The 21,362-nt window shown below is 38.3% G+C and overlaps 1 protein-coding gene across 6 annotated transcripts in view; it reads right to left on the bottom strand.

The window, feature by feature from the left end:
• ARHGEF7 (Rho guanine nucleotide exchange factor 7) overlaps positions 1-21,362 on the bottom strand; it is a 125,341-nt gene that overhangs the window by 24,810 nt on the left and 79,169 nt on the right. For all 6 annotated transcript variants that reach the window (XM_049834309.1, XM_049834305.1, XM_049834308.1 and 3 more), the window contains 6 exons: positions 19,638-19,760; positions 9,114-9,252; positions 8,152-8,211; positions 6,778-6,924; positions 4,790-4,876; positions 1,198-1,276 (listed from right to left, as the gene is read on the bottom strand). In XM_049834309.1, coding sequence (XP_049690266.1) covers positions 1,198-1,276; positions 4,790-4,876; positions 6,778-6,924; positions 8,152-8,211; positions 9,114-9,252; positions 19,638-19,760 — 635 coding nt within the window. The remainder of the gene's footprint in view (positions 1-1,197; positions 1,277-4,789; positions 4,877-6,777; positions 6,925-8,151; positions 8,212-9,113; positions 9,253-19,637; positions 19,761-21,362) is intronic.

Genomic DNA, 21,362 nt, shown 5'->3' with positions numbered 1-21,362 from the left:
TGTGCCAGGCATAGGAGTTCTACCTTCTTCCCGACCTCTAATAATTACACACAACCTTTAATGACAAGAAATAGACGTGATGTAGGAGACAGGCTCATCTAGTAGCCTTATGCTTCTCCATCTTCCCCAGGAAAGGTAGTATATAGCCTAAAATGTCATTCTTGAGTCTGTAAGCTACAATATAGGAAAAGTTATACAACACAGTTCACCGATCTCTCTCAGAAAAAGGCATTAAGTTGGCCTGAATCTAATATTAAAGTTGAGGCAAAAGTCACTTGAGAAAGCAATCTTAACCAAAGATTACTTTTATTTCTGCAGTTAATTCCATTTTAACCCATCAACATTCCTCATCCGAGGTCAGCTTCATAGCTATTATCTCAGAAGAACATGCACCATTAACAGCTTTTTCCCTCTGTCTCCTAGCATTGATGTGTGATACTGCCTGCCATTTGAGAGGGTCAAAATTACTTTACTTAAATGCAACCTGCTCAGAGGCAGAATTGATCCAGAAAATGAATGAAGGTATGAAGCTCCACTGTGTGGACCCTGCTCCCACTGTCCTTTAAATCGCCCAAGGATGTAAGGTACATGCTGAAACAAATGACTTAACAGACAGAAATTACCCAAAGTAAACACAATGGCAACCATCGTTAGCATTAGAGATGCTACAAGAAATGAGATGTCTACAAGAAAGCTCTTGCTTAAAGCTCTTCCAGAGTCTCTGGAATTCCTCTTCTTCCAGTGAGTAGCATACTTAGCATACATTATAAAGGACCTCCTCCAAGGCTACTGCCTCCATTTATTGAAATAAAGAAATCTGGGGATGAATCCCATGCAAAGACAGTTTGTTAACTGCTTAAGACAAGCAGTAAAAAGCAGCTTTCCAGCGAGGCTCCGGGTAGCTGCCTTACAAAATTTGTATGATTTTGTATAATGACAGGATGGTTGAGGCTGGAAGGGACCTCTATAGGTCATCCACCCCCTGCTCAAGCACAGACACCTAGAGCTGATTGCCCAGGACCGTGGCCAGAGAGCTTTTGAGTATCTCCAAGGATGGAGATCTCTCCAGGCAACCTGTGCCAGTGCTTGGTCATCCTTGCAATGGAAAAGTTTTTCCTTCTGTTCAGACAGAACATCTGACATTTGAAGTAGTACATCCTGGAGTAAGTAGTAAATAAAAATATTTATAGTCAATACCTGATATTTCAAATGCATTTTTATGGTTTTCACTGTCTTCTAGCTTTGTGATAGTCATTCCTGTCATTGGCAGTTTTCCCTAAAAAAAAAACCAAAAATCAGTAACACTGAAGTTAAATCAAAAACACACAAAAACATTACCAAGTAAAGAATATATGAACTTCAAGCTCTGAACAAAGACATACACAGTAAATTGACAAACACATACACACCAATGGGTTTAAAAACATTTTAAAAATCCATACAAACACCTTGTAATGGAAGTTTTTGATATGCCCAACGTCTGCAAATGACACCTGTGACTTCAGCCAGTCTGTCTGATACCTAGGCAGGGTATGATATCCATACAAACGTAATAGTGGTCACTCATCACAGCCTCAGGTTCTTGAAACCGAGACCGTCAGGGTCATCCATATTACATGATGAGAGGCAATGGTGACTCACCTTTAAGCACATTTGTTTGCAAACTATTTGATTAGCTCTCAAAATAAGGTTTGTAGTACAAGTAGATTTAGAAAGAAAGACTTCATTAAACATGCATCAATTATTTACTGAAGATTAACATCTCTAATAACCCCACTACTAAATTCACTCACAGAAGCATCTGGGAAAAAAAAAAAAAAAAAAAAACCAAAAGCAGCAAACACACCTTTACATTTGTAAAGTTTCAGAAGAACTTATTAATTTTACAGAAAATAACCTCTCATTTGAAACCCAGACAAGCTGGAAAAAAAATGTCTGTTTAGGATAACTTTTTGACCCTTCAGAAACACAGAAGAGTAAAAAAGACTGAATATTGTCAGGATGAAATGCTCTACCAAAAATGCAACTTCAGTACAAGTTCTTTAAGACAGATTCTGTATTCTCCTGCACAGAAACACTATTCAGCACTTGCTGGCAAAAGCGCAAATACTATGTTACTGTGGAATTTTGGCTCCAATGGAGAGAAAAGGAAAAAAAAAACCAACTTCTTTTTTTCTTCCCCCTTTCTTTCCTAATGTCTGCAGAATGGACAAAGGTTTCTTAGAAGCTTGGAAACTAAAAATCACTGGATATTCTGTATGCACAAAGCATTCTCAAGCCCAAGATGCCAAAGGGGAAAGGAAGAGTTTTCTTGCAACAGCTTCCCCTCTGAAGGAAACATGGTGGCATTGTGCACTACGACGCAGCCTAAAATTCTCTCTTCTGCTTTTCTGTGTTTGTTGGTTCACGAATAACACAGCACACAACCGCAAGGAGAGAGGTGCAAGAACTGCTGATGTAGGTGGAAAGGGAATATGGGAATACACTAAGCAAAAGACCGGTGACAGAGAACAAAGATCACCTGAACCCCATGGAGAGAAAAAGTACAAAGTCAGCAAAACATAAAGAAAACAGAACTGAACTTGTGAATCATTTACAATCCCCTTCTTTCAACACACAACTGTGAAGTATGGCCTGTGCCCCTTGTGGCTTCAGTTTACCACTGCTTAAAGTTCTCCCCATTAGCTCATGTGGCAGATATCAGCACTATCATCCAGAAAATCTGAAGCCTGCTGATAACTGAAATATTCAGTAATACAGGGAGGGTGTAATGTAAGATGCTGCCTCCAGTGGCATCATTTCCCTGGGAATGACTGCGGGATCTCCATCATCTTCTGTCCATATCCACCCCAGTTCTGAGACAAGAACATCAGAAGAAAAGTTCAGGCGGCCTACGTTACGCAATCTAGACATGGCTCTGAGCCACTGTCTCAGACACAAACAGTGATGAAATAATTTTACCCTGCTCTGAATATGTAGTCATTAAAATCTGAGAAGTTCTCAGTGTTTGGGAAAATCACATGAGAGATTATGAGGAAATTAAGAGCTTTGCATTCAACAGAGGGTTGGATGGTGAACACTAAGTGCTGTGGCCACACTTAATAGCAGCTGAAGACAAATGCACAGAAAATTGCTTATTTACTGAACAATGCTGTGCACCTGAGGGACAAGGTGGGAGCGAGGAGGAAGAAATGTAAGTGATGTACAATAAGAGAGCAAATTAAAGCCTGACAGATTATTTAATTTTAGTTGTTTGTTAACACACTAAACTTCCAGTCAGTTGCCTTTGTAACCAGCACAGAAGATCTACCTTCATCAGAAATTCTGGATGTGTCACTTGGAATACAGAGCTCACTTGCCTTTTCTAGTATCTTTTTCCATCAATGTTGGGATAAAGCACTTGCCAAAAATTCTTAAAAGCAGCACAAAGCTAACAAACTTGATTGTCCACTTGAACTATCTAATGCAACACTGTCTGAGACAAATCCAGCTACTGCCATGGCAGGTAAGATAAGAATCCAGACATGAAATTTCAAATTTAATTGCTCTTAATTAAAAAATAATAAAAAAAGTCACACAGTTTGTGACTGGCTGTGGTTGATCATGTAGGCACCCCGAATGACTAAGCTTCAGCATTCCTTCACGGCAGGTCAATCACTGCTCAGGAGCAAGGAATAAACTGCTCAAGAGCCTGATTTACAGAAGTACTTACAGCAGGTGAAATGTCTGTCTCCTTTTAGAACTTTGTTGCAGTTTTTCCCTTGCTTTTGGTTTTCTACTGGAAACCACATAGCAATACTCGAAGAACATTTTATAAAGACTTCAGGAAGTCATGGACTGTGCGTTTGCTTTAGCTTTACTTCTCGGGTGTCTTTCAAAACACACACCCAAAATGCAAGTGCTTCTGCAAAAGCACTGTCTCCTAGAGCTACAGGGGAGCCAACCCAATCGGCACTGATCCTCCTGCACTATAGCAGAGTTGTTCCATTTCTGTAGCGGGGAAACAGGCACGAGTGTTCAACTAGGAAACTTGGTAGAGAGCTCAAAGACTGTGTCTACCAGCAGCGAGCAGAGGATTTGTGAAGTTAAACACCCGGCACTGAGGACCTGAAGGCCACAGTGTATGCATTTTGGGTGGTGTTACAGTGGGCTAGCTCTAGGCTGAGGCCAGGGACTAGATGTCAGTCCATGCACTTCATCTGCTCCAGTAGCTGGAGCAGATCAAATGCACTTTTGGAGCATGCCTTCCAGTTCAGCTTCATCCAGAGGGAATCTAGTCTCTGAGCCCCAAAATGACTTCTACACTGCGAGTCAAAGATCATTAAACAGAAAAAACTAGAAGATTCATTTCAAAAGTGCTCTGCTGATTCAAAGATAAAACACTACTGTAGACGCGCTTAAAGAAACAGACGGTAACAGCGTAACTCACACCCATGAAAGCTTAAGAGAGCTGTGTAATTTTACTAAGACTTGACCAGCAAAGAGCACTAACCAACCTGTATAACAGCATTGTTTTCCTATGTAGATCTAAAAAGCTACCGATACTTCCTCTCATTAGCTACTATAACAAGGTAAAAAAACCTTTACTGATAGTCATAACTGCAAAAATCAAACCCTGCGCTTCCAGCCCAGAATTTTATAAAACATGTCACCAGTTCCTATTGTAGAAATTACCTTTTATTTTTATAATGTAAAAGTTTAATAATCCTTCCAAATTTTCTACGAAATACCATTTGGAAAAAAACACACCCCAACACATTTATACACATATGTACATGTATTACCTTACCTGATAGATAAACCCACTCATTCTTGGGCTGGCAGACAACATTAGCAAAATATTAGGGAAGAGAAGAAGATACCTTTCATTCTTTTCCTTATCAAAAAAAAGAAAATGAAAAAGTAAATACAACATCAGAAGTCCTTTGCCCCCCCCCTTTTCTGTTTTATATTATTAAAAACTACCATTAATGCTCCAACTCCATAATTACTCCACAAGTATTTGCTCCTGGCAAAATTAACTCTCCATAGAATTAACACCCCCACTCCCTCCCCAAACCCCAAGAAGTGCCAGAATTATTTGATTTTCTGTTTGAAAAGTGCTAGTAACACATGCCTCTGCTTCTTCCTGGAGACTACAGCCTAATATTTTAAAACAGAAATTTTACAGTCTGGGTGAAATACTGACCACGTTTAATATGGTAACAAATGTTTTGCCAATTTCATCAAAACCAAAATTACACATTTGATATATTTCTTAATATAATTTATATGGGATGATGTTATGGTAACGTCAAGACCGTGGTCTCTCAAATTGGAGAGACTGGACTTTTGAATGACGTTGGATTATGCCCCAAAGTAGAAAAAGAATATCAAAGAAAAGTAGTAACGCTTATATTTGCAACAAAAACACTCATTACTTTTTTCTGGCTTTAATTTGCTGGTTTCACTTATGAAGTTGTCCTTTGTGGTTTTGTTTTGGGGGTATTTTTATGGAAGGAGGAGGTTTAATCAATCTACTGCTACAAACAAACAACAAAATAGAGAAACATTAAGGTATAATGTTTTAATTTTACTGACAAAACAAATATCTCCATTGACAAAGCCACGTCTCAATTTCAAGCATCTTTGCAAAACAATGCAAGTCCTTACCAAGTTTTAATGTTTGGTTTTCAGTAAACATTTGTAAATATCTATAAAATTTTAAAATAAGACAAAACCAAACCCAATTGCTGTTGCACAAATGAAGCTGTTCTATATCTAGTCAAAAAACTGTAATGCTATGCAGAAACTTCTGAAAGTCATTACATTTGACATTTTAGCTCATGATGAGAGTGAGGGGTGGGGTGGTGTTTTGGTTTAGTTTTAAGACTACAAGAAGAGATGGGACTGCAGAAGATGCACTATTAGCACTACTGAATCTTATTTATTTATTTTAACACCTAACAAAATATCTGAGAGAAAAACACCAGGCAACAAATTTTTAAACATTCAGTTGCATAAACACTTTACTCTTTTTTCATATTTATGGTCACCTTTGTTCTAAGGGAGGAAACTGACTGAACGAGGTTGCAATTCAAAAGCCCCACCAGGTTCAAAGCTTCATTGATTTTACAGAGGAACAACTTACAGTAAAAACATGTCAGTAATCTGTATAACATTTCCTTCCTGTTAACACTTTAAGATTATTTTAACATTATTTCTGGTAGGACAACCTTTCTTTGTGTGTTTTGTTTGGTTTGCATTTTAAAAAAACACCCCAGTGTCACCTTCAACTTTCTAATGTCTCATCCTATCCTATTTCTCCAAAACCACTCGGTTCTCAAGCTTGTATTTTAAAATTTACTGCTGGAGCTAAGTGCCCAAAACAGCAAGGAAAAAGTGTGCCTCAGACAGTGTACAATACAATACCAAACTTGAAAGTTTTTGTTATTTAAAACAAGCCGTAATAACTGCTATGCAAAATGATCCTGTAGCATAACTACACATGGAAAATCCTGTTTAATTATGCACTTTGAAAATAATCTTGCAAAGTCATCTTCATATGTTTATAACTGCTATATGTGGTTATGTTTTAGTAAATTTTACAGATGAGACCATTCATCTTCAAGGACATTTATTTCAGGTTTTGTAATAAAAGCCTTAAATCAGTAGAAAAAGATTTTAGTCTAGATTAGTATCTCTGAAGCATTGTTTATTTCTGCTGCATAATTATTAGAATTAATTTTATTCAAAATGGAAGAAAAAGACTGACAGTAAAAATGAGAAGGACATTACCTCACTTCCAGCACACTGAATCATGACCTGGGACATGTAAATTACATTGCCAAGTGTTTTAATATCCTCTCCCTCCCAACAACGGATAGCCTCTGTCAGTATTTGTAGTTCAAGTTCTTTCCGTTTCCGTACTTCTTGACATTGTGCCTAACAAACAGAGAAAAATACCATCTCTATCAACTCTATCAATTTGGAGCAGATTAAGGATAGAAATACCACTACAGTTATATTTACTGTCGTGCTTGTAGTACACAGAAGACAGCACCTAACTTGAAACATTTTCATTTAGATGACTATACCAATATTTCTTATAAAACTAGTTTTGCACTTCAATATTATTATTTTTCCTTTCAATACACTGACTTCAAATACCATTCCAAATTCATAGTCATAGCTCTGTTTCTCAGATTTCTCCTTTCTTTACATTTCAAATTTTTGTACTTCCAACCAAAAATTGCTAGGCTCAGCAGAAAAGAGTAACACAGCTGCCACAAATACACAACTACACAACAAAGCGTATTTCTTTAGTAAAAAGAGTCATGACAATTGTGCCAACTATGAGTGTGTGTAACCTTATGTTCCTATTTTTATTAAATGTCTTCAACCTGCTCTACTAGCTGTAATCCCATTCATTTGAATTTTTCTCAGCAAAAATTGTTTCCTCTTGTTTGTAAAGCATCCAACAGAACGGGATCCCCAAACCTCTTCTGAACACAGGTAACACTTAATTTCTGCGTTAAAAACCAAAATCCAGAAAATGCCAGGGTACACCACCAGCACACACTCCTAACAGGAAGGACAAAACATTAAGTTTATTTTAATCGAGACTACATTAAGTATACGCTTGTTGCAGTTGAGGTGTGGTTTGTGTTTGTTTTTTTAAAGACAGTAACAGACAGCTCATCTGTTCAAATTAGGCTTCTTGCTCCCATTATTCCTAGAAGTTTCATATCTTCTGAACTTCACTAGCACTTTCCCCTTCATCCTCTCTCCCCCAACTCCAACACCATTCCCCTAGAAGGAATGCACTTTAGAAAAAACTCAGAAAATATACTCAATTGTTGCAAAGAAGCCCTTCTTCAGGACACTAGTTATGCTACCACTAGGCAAAAGGGAGACGAAGCATGAGCAAGAGGGCAGACCAAGAGATGCAGAATGCTTTCTGTCGCTCTGACATTAATAGTCTATTTGCTCTAACTCCCCAGCAAATCACCATCCCTAGCTCTCCCCACAAAAAGCATCAATTTCCAGGCTTTCAAAGATTTCTTATACAAACATTTACAAAAAACTTCACTTTTTTTTTAAGCAATAGAGGGGGATGAAATTAGAAAACATTCTACTTAAAATATATCATCTGTCTTTTATCACTCTTACAGAAAGATTTTTGAAGGCAGTCATGGATTTTTGAATATCTGGACGATCCGGATGATAATCCTAAAAACAACGGAGAAAACACACATAAAAACTTCAGTTCTAGTAAAATTTAACAAAAAAAATTTTAGAGGCTTAACTAAAATCAAGTAATTCTGTAAAATAGAAGTTGTAGACCAATCTGCTCTCTCTTCACAGCCGCCTTATTCTTAAATCAAACATTGGTGGTCTTGCTTGTAGTAAAAATGAAGAAGCACGTATAACGTTCCTACTTATGCTTCAAGTAGAGCCAAGGAACTTTTGCAAGACCTAGTGGATAAGAGATTTTGAAATCCTAATAGGAACGTGCTTATTTTAAAGAGTTTTATTTGGCATGTTAGCTTTGTCACAAACCAGATTCCTTGCAGGCTAGTACGTTCCGTTGCCACTGACTGACAAACCCAATTGTGTGACAAGACAAAGACCCATACACTTTTGATTTCTCTCCCTCCTTCACGCTCCAAAAGTCTAACCTATAAAATGCAAAGGCGGAAACAGTAGCTCCTCAAACACCTTCCCATATTGGAAGGATCAGTTTTGGACAGTGTTCAGTGAAGTCAAAGGGACTACTCCAGTGATGTGTTCGACATGCTGAGGTCCTAAGATGAGAAGCAGCACTCCTTCTACAAGATAAAGTAGCCTCCAGCAGTACTCAGGAGACGCGTTTAACGTCAAGTCAACCAAAGACCCTGCAAGACTGTTCTAGCAGTGAAGATTAGCTTCTCTGGCTAGTTTTACTTTAAACGTTTAGCTTTTACAGGAAGTTTTACTGCACTAAGTTTTAAACCAATCCAGCCCATATTTTAGAAGGCTGACGGAAGAGCAAACAAATGTAATTTTGGGTCCCATCATGTTTGACATGTACCTTTAAAATAATTGTTGTCAAATCATCATTAAGCTGGAACATAAATGCTGATAAGATATACCTCCATGTGCCTTTCAAGTTCTTTGAGTAACGTGGGGTATTTATCCAGACGCATAAAAGGTTTGCTGAGGCCCGTGGTCAGTACAAGGATCCCAGGGCTGTTGGCACCTTTCATCTCCATGAATTCTCCTAGCTCCTCACTGCGTACACAAGATATTTAAGCAAATTAAGATCAAATTACCAAGGCAATTAAAATTACATTGGGTTCTTCACTTCAGTCTTTCATCCACAATGAATTCTGCCAGTAAAACAAGAGGCCAAATAAATCAAAAAGTAACTCAAGTACAATTTAGGTGCTGCAATCAGTTTCTGCATTAAATAAAATACAAGAACAAAGACATTTGCCGATTTGGGGTCCATCCAGGGAACAACAGACATAGGATCAAACCGACCGTTCTGGGCAACTGATGCTCAAAGACAGAGTACCCCATCTGAGCAAAGATTACAGAATAAAGCCATTTGCGCTGTATTTTATCACTCAGCTCTTTATTCTAGTAAAATGACATCTGACCTTAGAGGTGATTTACACAGGTAGTACACAAGCATAAATGAGTCAATGGCTTCATATTTAATCAAGCATTGATATTTTTAAGGTGTCAGACACTAACGGGAAGACACAGAATGTTTCAGGACCTTTTTTCCTCCCACACTTACGTGTTTAATGACCTCATCTCACACATCCAAGATGTTACTGCAGAATGACCAACTAACCAACAGCCATACAAATGGTGGACCACAGTAGAAATAACTACTGGGCAATCTATTCTCAAATGAGTTAGGGTTTCACTGAGGGTGTACTCACACAACACACTTGTTTGGACAGCAAAGCTGCTGTAAGAAATCCATGCTCTCCAAGTATCACGAACTGCTACTTCCCCTACCCAGATGTTTTTTCCTATTTGTCATTTCCAAGAACTGGCCCAGCCCCTCAACTTTTTACACTAACTCAGTTTAAAAAGCAGCGCATCCCAGGAATTTCAGCTTACTTTGCTATCAAGGAGACTTAAAATAGCTACATATTCTGCCTCCTCATAAAGCAGAGGTTTCAGAGGGCTATGGTGGAGGACAAGCTTTTCAAGAGTTTAAATGACCAAGAACAAAGTGTGCTCTTTCCATGGGGAAAGGAAGATACAGCAGCACCTGGGCTGACTTCCAGGCTTCAGAAAATACAAGCTGCAGAAAAACATGGGATTCTAAAGACAAAATCTAAATAAAGGAAATTCAGAAAGCTGCTTATTAAAAAGATTAACATCTTCTTGTACTCAAGCTGTGTCATTCCAAACGTCTGCAGATAGGGTTGCTCATGTTTTCAGCCCTTGTTATAATAAATTAACTAGTTCTCAAAAAACCCCACAACAAAACCCCACTATTCTCATGTGACAGTCTACTCTAAGATTATCTTTCTACTGATTAATAGCATTATGCCCCCATAAGTCAGAATTACTACTTAAAAATTTTTTCCCCTCCCTGGTTATTGGCATAGTCTCATTTTTTCAAAGGAAGCCTTAGCCAGCTACCAGATTCAGTACTTTCAGAAAGCATAAAACCAGTGTCAAACAACAGCAATAAAAGAGGAACATTTGTACATTATGGCCACATTAACAAAAAGGGAAGGGCAAGGATCTCCAAACCTAGGGCACAGCGTTTCCATGCAGAAAGCTAATCCCGACCTGCTCAGTTTCCCTAGGAAACAGACACTGATAGGACACTGCCATAATACACGTGCTCAATTATCAGTGAGTCATGCTACATAAAAGCATTGCAAAGATTCTGACAAAACAGACCTCCCTACTTCTCCCAATACACACACACTCCTTCCCATTTCAGAACAAGTGACACTTTACTGATGTCATCTGTCCCAACAGATAAGAGAGCAGAACAAGAACGTGAACCACAACCTTCCCATCCCAATGTAACTGCTTTACCCACCATCCCACCCCGATCTCTCTCCTCCCAGCTGCTAAAGTTTCCCCAAGTTTACTGAACAGAAGGTACTTTTCCATACAGTTTACTCCAATGTTTACTTGTCCTCAAATTAATTAATTGGCATTTACTTACACTACCTTGCTTAAATACATCCAGTACCCTTTCTGAACTGTCAGGTCCAACATAACCTTACGCCACCTCTTTTAGAGCACTCCCTCCCCATTCTAACTAGGCCCAGGCACTCCTCGGTGCATGTATTTGTGCAATTTCTGCTGTACTCAACTGTAGAGCTGAGAAAGCCGGTGAAGGGGTTTCCCAACACCGGCTGACCTCGCATTTTAAAGATGCAAAGAGAAGGGCTGGGCACACTTGAGAATGTCCACAGCTCCACCAGGCAGACCCTGCTACATCCCTCTCAAGCAACGTGTATCAGCAACTCCAGGCTTCCTAAAGCTCATGACACAATCGGGTTTTAGCCAAAATTAAAACCCAATGAAAAAGCCTCCTACAGTACCTTGCATGAGGAATTATATTAATGCAACACAGATAAACCTGAGTACTTTTCTAGCTTAACTTTAGATTGAAGAAATAAAGCTGGCCAACTCTGTATACCTGGAGCCTGAAAACCTACTTTGCCTTACGCTTTCTTAGTCACAGCCCTTACTCAGCATAAAATCACACCAACTTCAGAACTTGCCAACGGATTCTGGTGGCACCCTAAACATGACTAAGGATTTTGACTCATGATTTGGTTTTACAGTGTTTACGAGCTGCTTGTTCATCCACGATTCAGGCTAATTCACTGAACTGAAACATTAAGCTGCATGGCTCTGGTGTGGTGGCACATCCTCTCCTCCTGACTCAGCTAAAAAGTAGGGACCAATTTCCAGCACGGTGATGAGGCAGGCACTTTAAATGAAGGTACGGTGCCCAGTTTCCACAGAAAGCTTTCCCAAAGCTCACCTGTGAAAGCCTTTCTGTCAGAAGGCACTCAGTGGTTTTAGATTTCAATTCACTGTGTATATGACACTGATCATCTGCACGACACTGCTTTTTTTGTTGTTTTATCCATTAAGTCTCCCTGTAAGCACCCCCACCCATGTCACCATCATAAAGCTAGATTACATATGGTACTTGATAAGTATCTTCATCTATTTTATTTTAAATGAAAGACATTTGCTACAAGAACCAACAGGAAGTAACCATTTAAACTCATTCTTTGCATTTTGTTTGCTTTAGCCAAACACACAACCCCTGCTGCCTGACTTTATCAACTATTTATTCCCTTTCACATTATATGCTATTCTTCCCCATTTCAAGCAGCACAATCCATATGCGTATCTATGCAGCTTCTCTTCCCCCCCCCCCCCCCGCCCAGCACAGCAGTATGTTCTACAGGACGTGCCAATCACAAATACCACACACCCTTCAATTTAACATTGTTCTGAACAGCACTAATTTTTGCCTTCAGATTGCAAAGAGGAAAAAAAAAATCCTATTCCTATTTACCTCGGCCATCTACATGCTGCTGGGTGGGTGCATACAAATGCATTATATAAATGGTATTTGCTGAGCTATCCACCAACACAATGCTTGTGGCCCCCCCCCCCTTTTTTTTCCCCTCCATTTAATGCCTCTACAGTAGGAGGAACATTGGTTACCATTTCACCCGCATTCGCATTTCTAATTCTCATTATCACTCTTCCATTTCTTCCCGACTTCGGCATTATGAAATAAATGTGTAAGAAAACAGGAAAAAACTCGCTGTAGCCTGAATTAAAATCGACTACTTGGAAAGCTGAAATAAAACCCTGACACTATCTTGTTTTCACTGTCTACTCTGCAACGCCTTTGACTAAACACACTGTGGTTACGCAATGTTGCAGCAGTTTCCAGACCATTCACTGCTCTTCCACACAAGATGCTCCGTTGTTTATCACCTCCCTTTTCCTTAATCACAGTGTAGGAACGTACTAAGCAAGTTTAAACCTCAGCTCACTTGAAACATACACAAAGTCCTGAAAAACACGCTTAGCAATGGCATCATCAGGAAGCCTTTTACACAGAGCAGTCTTAATAGGTGTAATTAAAACTGAATGACGTCGTTTTCCTCCCAACATTCCCAAGAGGACAATGTTTTCTTTCATACACTTCTGTGCTTCCCTCTGACAAGTTTTGACATGCCAGCTTGTTCAAACTCTAGTGTGAACACACAGACACACACACACACTCTTTTAATACAATAGTACCCAAAATTTTGTCTGAGCAGTTCCATCACGCAGACCCCGTTAGCAGTCTACTCATGCTAAACCAACCTGCTACCTCTGCAGCTTCGCGGACATAAAATATTTGGCAAAATGGACGTTGCTTTAGCTCAAAGCTTAAAGTGAGCGTCCTTCATTTATTCACAAAGGACAAATGCAATACAGAACATAACTGAAAGGTTTACTTTTAATAAAATATGGGTAGATTAAAATACTGTTTGAATACGACAGCAGTTCACAACTGTCTTTTAATTAATAGCTGCTTGAAAGTCAGTGTCATTAGCTGAAGAGCGCAGCTGCTTTGCCAAAGACAATGGCTCTTTCATGTCACAATTGCAAATGATGCCTGCAAGTACCACACTCTCCTAGGCAATATATGCTAAATAAAACTCCGGCCCACAGCTAAGCAGTACGTTTTTAAAAAAGGTATCATTTAGCTGAACAGGAAAAAACTTTTGAACGGTGAAATCATCAACTTAGTCACAACTGCCTAAACAAGTATCTTTTCAGAGAGAGGCAGCTGAGATTTTAATTCATTACTTGCGTTGTTTTACAGAACAGAATGCAGAAAAGCGTATGAAAGTGCTGTGCTTCATTTATCCTGAAATTTCGAGCTGAAAAGTTCTCTTCACTCCAGACTAGAGTCAGTTCACAGCTTCAGATATTTTAAAGGTCACCGTGAAAAGTGTCTTTAAGCCCTATTAATATGTTCAAATATTTCTTAGTACAGGTGCCTCAAAAGTTGCAAATCAGACTGGCGGGAGGGAAGAAAACAAGTTCAGATGTGCCTATATTAACAGAAGGAAAAAAAAACCTCCAACAAAAAAACCCACCCAACCCAAAAGCAGCCATTTAAACTTGAGGACAGCACACCCAGGAACTAAAACATATGTTTAAAATCACAACTTACACTTCTGAAGTAGGTCTCTGTTTGTAATAGATGGAACATGAGCTATCACTGCTGACGGGTCTGAGGACTGCACACAGGCACCGCATTTTGAGAGCGTTGTGGCACAGCTTGCCTCAGCAACCCCTCAACCGCAGCTTTTAATTTCCTAGTGCTAAACTTCCCCTTCAAGCTCCTCTCCCAGGGACTGTTGCTTGGCATATGACATCAGCCTGCACACTTGCAGGCACAGGGATGCACCAAAGTGGGGGAGGCACAAAGACTTTTCTGACTCAAGCTGATCTGTATTCCATGCTCCAGTTACTCTGAGTAATTGTGATGTTTCAGCTCCACAAATTTTATCTAGACTGCTAGGTCTGCGGTGCAAGTGTGGAATATGCTTGGGACGTTATCTAAGAGAAGAAAAGAATCTAGCAAAATTAATGTTTGAACAAGCAAAGATTTGTGAATAGCTTTCTTCCAGCTGAGAACTGGCTCGACACTTGCCACTTGGCAAAATAAATAAAGCAGGCGTATATTACTAATTTTTGCCTACCTTTTAATCAAATTAAATTTTCTTTTGGAAACATTTTTTGTCCATTTCATTTTAAAATAAACATAGTGTTGTTTAAACAAAGTAAAAAAGCTTAACCCCCCCCCCCCCCCCATTATGTACTTAACGCTGATTACATTGGGTCTGCACTCTTTATTTCTTCTGAAGAGTTTTATGTCCACTGATCAGTGGGGCCTGTTAAGACTTTTTTTTTTTTTTTAATTATGTTATCCACCCTTCAGCGAGTTCTATACTCAAATATCTTTCCTCTTGCCATTTTGGATACAGTCCATATAAACTCCCAGTCCTAGCTTCTGCCTCCTCTTCTTTGCTTCAGTTTCTTCTTACACTGAACTTTGTGGCTTGTGATCTTCCCCAGGTAGGGAACATCTGATGTTCCTGGGACTCCTTACTCCACTGCAATTACCCATTTCTGTATTTTGCATTCAACTGGGGTTTTTAATTTGAGGGAAATTCATTCTTTCATGCCTTAGGTTGCTCATCCTGTTTCTTCTCTTACTAGAAGGCAAGCATGTCTACAGTAAGAAGCACACACAGCGATCAATGCTACTTTGACTAAACACTATGCTCCTGAGGGCGTACTGCTCCCACCAGCTAGCAAAATCCTCTCCTAAAATAATACCATATTATAATATTGAATTACCTACCCTTGGCCTTGAACTGGGATCCTCAAGCAAAACTATGGGATATTAGAAACAAACCTCATATAATGGAGCCAAAAAGGTATGACTGTTATGGAATAAAGTAAATAAAATAGAAATTGCGTACAGTGGCACTATAGCCAATACGAGAGAAGGGAACAAGGGGAACAAGGTAAGAGGCGGTGGTGGAAACATGCAAAACACTGAGTTCTGCCAGAGCCATCACCCAGCTGTACCCAGCAAACTCCACCTCTTCGGCTTTAGCCAGTGGCTTAAGACACAATTACAAGACATGATAACAGACCTAAGGAAAAAATGACTTAATTCTTCAAAATTCTTGATTCATTAAACAGAAATAATTTTAATTCTGGAAAAAATATTTAACAGTTCTGAAACAATCGCCGAGACAGAAAGTACCTACCAGATTTCAGGACTGTATAAAATTGGAGAAATTATGTTGAGTACCAACTCTAACACGTGGATAAAACTTAAAGTGTCACGTCTGGAACCAAGAAGAGAATCTGTTCCCAAACTTAATAGTAAGATTTTTGTTGTTGTTGTCATGATTATCAGAGACAAATACATCCTCAGAAACATGCAGCTCTGGAACCCGAACTCCTGTTATGGGCTGTATTAGGTTTTTTCCCATTTCTTCATATTCACATACACTCAGGTCTCTAACGATACTAATTTCAATAGTTTGACTACTAACTATTAACTTAAGGAAATGAACGATGTTTGCAACTTTGAAGATTTTAACATGAAAAAAATATCTTATTCATTAAGTAACATAATTAACCCCCTTCACCTCCAACTGCGTGTTTATATAAACACAGACATATATGAACATGTATATGCACACACACCCGTATTTGTACCAATTGAATAAAAGCCCCCATGTTGGTGCTACATATGATCAAGAAGCAAATGGCAAGGAAGAGAAAGAGGAAACACAGGCTGGCATTCATACTGAATGGCATTTTAAAAAAAAAAAAAAAAAAAAAAGAAAAAAAACCCAGTCAAATTCCAACTGAATGCCGCTTTTAAATCTCCAGCCCCATCCTAAGTACTGATATTTAGAATTGACTTCGTGAAAATGCTATTCAAAAAAAGAAGCTTTTGACTAGGAAGTCCAAAACAATTCTAAGTTAATGTCATCAGGTTTTATATATACACATATGCATACACACACAGTCTTTACCAGGTGTCAAGAGCATTTTAATAGATATTACAACACTCCTCAAAGAGCATGCTCAATACCTCAGAAAATTACGTATAAAAACCTCATGTGTAATATTCCATCAAAGCAGATGACTGCTTACAATTTTGATGTTACAGTGGTCCAACTGGTTATAGAAACCATACAGTTAATGCTTCAAAATGATAGCCAATTTCCTGTAAGTTGGTTTTAGTCAGTGACAGTAAAAATACAATAATAAAACTAGTATATTTTATCAAATAAAAACCCAAAAGAGAGGTAAAGTTTCTGAAGTTTCACCTAGAACAATTATCTAGGAGATTTTTTGTTTCTTTTTTTGTTGGTATGGTTCCCACCAAAAAGCAAGTGAACTTCATAAACTGAGGAAAATACTAGTTTTGCGATGTAAGAATCTGACTTCAAATTATTTGCTATGGTTTTTTGTAGAAAGGCTTTCAGAAGCACAGTTAATGCATATATGTTCAGTTTATAAAGTGCACAGAGTTCATGGCAAGAAATAATCTACTGTAGACAGTAAGAATTTGTGTTCCAAATCAAACCGCTCCAGACTGTTACTTTTTCCTCTCTCTGAAACGCTACTGAATAGTACAGCTGTTACAAACATGATACTCAAATCCAAGAATTCAGCAAACATCCATTTCTCTGCCATATTTTTGCTGGTATTAAAACACATATAATGCTTTTGGACCCTCTGGTAAAACTATACCACAAAACCAGCCAACAAAATCATCACTATTTTTTAGAAGTCTTAAACCTTGGCTTGTGACATCTCTGAAAAATTCCAGTTCAATATTATCTAGTATTAACGGCAGTGTAGTTGTTTCATTATTATTACAATGATGACTATCCACAAACCTCAGTAATTTTTACGTTAAGGTTTATGAGGGATGCTTTTTACACACTAAAAACTTCTCAGCTGAATAGACAAGCAGACAGTTCTGAGTATTTTCCTTTTCCTCATGCCTTCAGTCAGTTTGTTATTCATCTCTCTTCCTCTACCTTTAAAACAATGTAATTAAAAGCTTCCCAGCATTCTGAGAGGAAAAGGTTCAGACCTGCTTAAAGCACCTTCTGATTTCTTCATGGCAGCCATCTCAAACAGAATTTTTAGTCAAGCCACCTACTACCTACAGCAATGTTCCACAAAAATGATGGCCTTAGAATAATAAAATAGGGGTAATTAAAAAAAATACAGGATTCACTTCTGTTGACTCATGCCTGGCAACATAATAGCATTAAACAGAAAGCTGTTTATCACAACTTCTCTCCCCTTGAGCTATCTCATACAAACAATACAAGTGCTTTGAACCTACTACACGTCCAACTTACTTGACTACTTTATGACACCTACATTGAATCCATCAGGACTTGAGATCAAGCTGACTTTACAGACCAGAAGCTGAATTTTTCTTAAGACAACTGATGTGCAAAGCAACACGGAGGAGAAGAAATGCTTCTTTTCTCCATTTGCAGAACAGCTTTCCTCCCTCACATTTTTATCACTGTTTCTCAGACACGGCTATTCCCTGTGTTTTCCAAGAGTTCTGAAAGTTAGGATAATCCTTTATAAATGTCTCCAAATCTTAAGAAATGTAGATGATCACTTTGCTATCGCTTGCCATCCTCCATCTATAGATTAAATCCCAGATCTCTGTATGGAAAGAGCATAAAGGCACGAGCAAACAAAAAATCTAAGCCTAAGAGTATTTACCATTTACAGAAAGTGGTACTAGAAGTAGGCCACTTGAAAGAAAACAAACACTAAGGGGTTTCATCATGGGGTTTTAAATGTATTTTGTCTAGCTGAATTTTAATTTGCCGTTGCTTCTGACAAAAAACTACCTTATTTCTCCCTATATTGCAATGAGAATTTACAGCTTGATTTTTCAAATTAGGGTTGGAACATAGTTACATGTCTTGCTAACATAAGCAACAGTTCATAGTATTTGGTAGCTACAAGGTTTTTTTATTTATAATATTATAAGTAAAGCTCACAAATATGCCACAGAGTGTTGCTGTTAAAACAAAATCTGAGTTCTTGGAAGAAGCTAACATTATAGTAAACAATCAATTATTCTCCTTTTTGTTTAGGAAGTGTTAAGAACATTCAAAATAACTTTACTTTGGTCCATCACAAGAAGACCCCCCCAAAAAGGGCGGGGTGGGGTGGGGGGTGGGGTGGGGGTGGGGGTGTAAAGCAAAACGAACAGATATCCTGCTAGAATTTGTCCTATGTCTAACCTTCAAGAGAAGATCAGAGTTCTGTCCTGCACCACAAGCAAACATAAATAGCCCCAAAGTAACAGCTGCTTCAGCACATGCTCCTGAGAGGAATACATAGCAAAGTTTGTGAAAGCAGACTTCTTTTATCAAATTCTGGCCTCAACACTCTTCCCTCAAGGTGATACAGGGCATCTTCTATGCAAATTCAAGGTCTGTCCCAAAGCTGACCAACATCATGTTAACTCAGCATCCTAATTCTACACCCAGGAAATACTTATTTTGTAAACTTTCTCAGCTTTCACACTCCTTTCATATTACTCAAAAGTAAAACTAAGGATATACCATTATAAAGTTAAGTACATACAAACGTACAGGCTTTTACAGGGCTAAGTTACAATTTGCCAACTGTCTAAAAAGCCTATTGGTAATCATGTCAATTATGCCATAATTTCAAAGTTGTTTTGATCTCAACATTTTTAAATAAAAGATGACAATCAGTACAGTTTGGTTTACATATTCAGTGTCCAGCATGCATTCTTTAATGAGAAGATTCTCTCAAATAGTTGATAAGACACTGGCTAAAATGACAAGCTGGTCCTAATGACATGGAACAGCTTTACGTTGTGAGGTTTTTTGGTCTTATTTAAAAAAAATATACTAGTTTTATTTTTCCTTAAACAAGCTCTACCATACCAAATGTGTGTCAAAAGAGACATCACAGCTTTACAACACAAGTATATTTTACGCATTTTTTTTTTGTATCAGGCTTAAAAGACCACAAAGCAAACATACCTGTGTTCTGTGAGAACATTTACTGCTGACGGATGGTTGGCACAGTATGCAAGGTATAAGCTTTTCATTTGTGGCATCAGATTTAGAAAACATCCTCCAACCCTCTGCTGAGCTTCAGGCAACCTAAAAACAGAGTAATAAAGATGAAATTACTGTAATACCAGCCAGACACAGAAATAAATTAAAGCCTGGAAAAGCAGTGTATACTGGGGGGGTGGGGGGTGGGTGTTTTGTTTGTTTTGTTGTTGTTTTGGGGGGTGGAGGGGGTGGGGGGGGTGTTTTGGGTTTTTTAACAAAATCAACAGATCAATTTCTATGGTCACTGACCAGCAATCAACACCCTTCTCTTCCGTCACAGCTTCAACCCTGTAACCGTCAGGCCTGATTATGCCACTACAGTACAGGCAGAATATGCTACATACCTGTCAGATGGTCATTGAGCAAAATTTTTTCAAGCATTAGTGGTAATTAGCACCTTCTTTAGGAGTCTGATTTTTGCAGTCAAGATATACCTATCTGTTAGAACAGTTTACTATCCACTTATATATGCCATGCCAAATCTTAAAAGTAGTATTTCAGCACTTAGATAAAAAAATGGATGGAGTAGCAGCAGGATTCTTTCCCTCTACCCTACACCAGTAGAGATGATAGGCTTAAAATATTCATTAAAAGACCTAAATACTGTATTAAGCTCTGATAGCAAAAATAGAAGCCAGTTACAGTGCAGTAAGAGGCTGCTTTTACACAATTGTCACTCATCTTGCTTTTTAAGGACCATAAAGCACTTTTATGTTGGTTTGTAACCAGGGCGAAGAGTGCTGCTTTACCACCATCAGTATAGAAATACTTTCTGCAACTCATACTTCCTTCATCTTTCATGCTCAAATGTACCACATTTGCTAAGCAGTGAAGGAAAATTTCACAATTCTGTTCAGAACAGCTTATTTTGTCTAGCATAAAATGGTGCTTAAATAACAGCAGCCTCAGTGACTTTGGCAAAAAAAAGATGAGTCAGCAAAGAGAAACAGTGTTTAGAAAAAAGCTTACTTTCACACAGTCTTGGTGAACCTAATCAGTTTTGATCAGATTTGTCAGAGGAATAAAAATACATTTATCCACATAAATAAGGGATGACAGGATATGAAAAAAGATAATATGAATATACATAGTGTATTTTTCAGAAGTTTCTAGCAGAAACTGTCATCTCAAATTGCAGTAAGAAAATAACTGGAGTATAAATATCTGAAACTGGCTGTGTGGCACCAGCGTAGAACTGGTAGGATCAGCAGAAAGTAAAAGTCTGACTTCTGATTTTGCATCTGTATAAGCAGGGGAAAAAAAGAAAAAGAAAAATGCAACTCTTCCAGTCTTATTCTTAGTATCTCCTTAAGCTGCATACTTCAGATGCACACTTACATACTTTTTAAAAATCTAAAATAATTTCCAAGTTACACACAAACTGATGGGAAGAAGCATATACTCTAACCAGCCATGCTTCTTTACTGCTACCGTATCACCATTCTCAGAACCACTCAAAAATATCCATGCTAGATTGCTTCCTATGTGAGAAAGAACAAATTGGACGAACAAGTGAACAATATCATAAGGGTGTCAGAAGGGATGAAACCCTATTATTTACTACAGAGCAACTCCCACTTGAAGGACTAATCCTCTTCAGCAGTAGGTTTTATGGCCAATAGCCAATTGTATAACCCACACTGAAGT

The sequence above is a fragment of the Accipiter gentilis genome, chromosome 31, assembly GCF_929443795.1.
Source record: "Accipiter gentilis chromosome 31, bAccGen1.1, whole genome shotgun sequence".
NCBI lineage: Eukaryota > Metazoa > Chordata > Aves > Accipitriformes > Accipitridae > Astur > Astur gentilis.
This window is presented reverse-complemented; position numbering and strand designations above follow the sequence as displayed.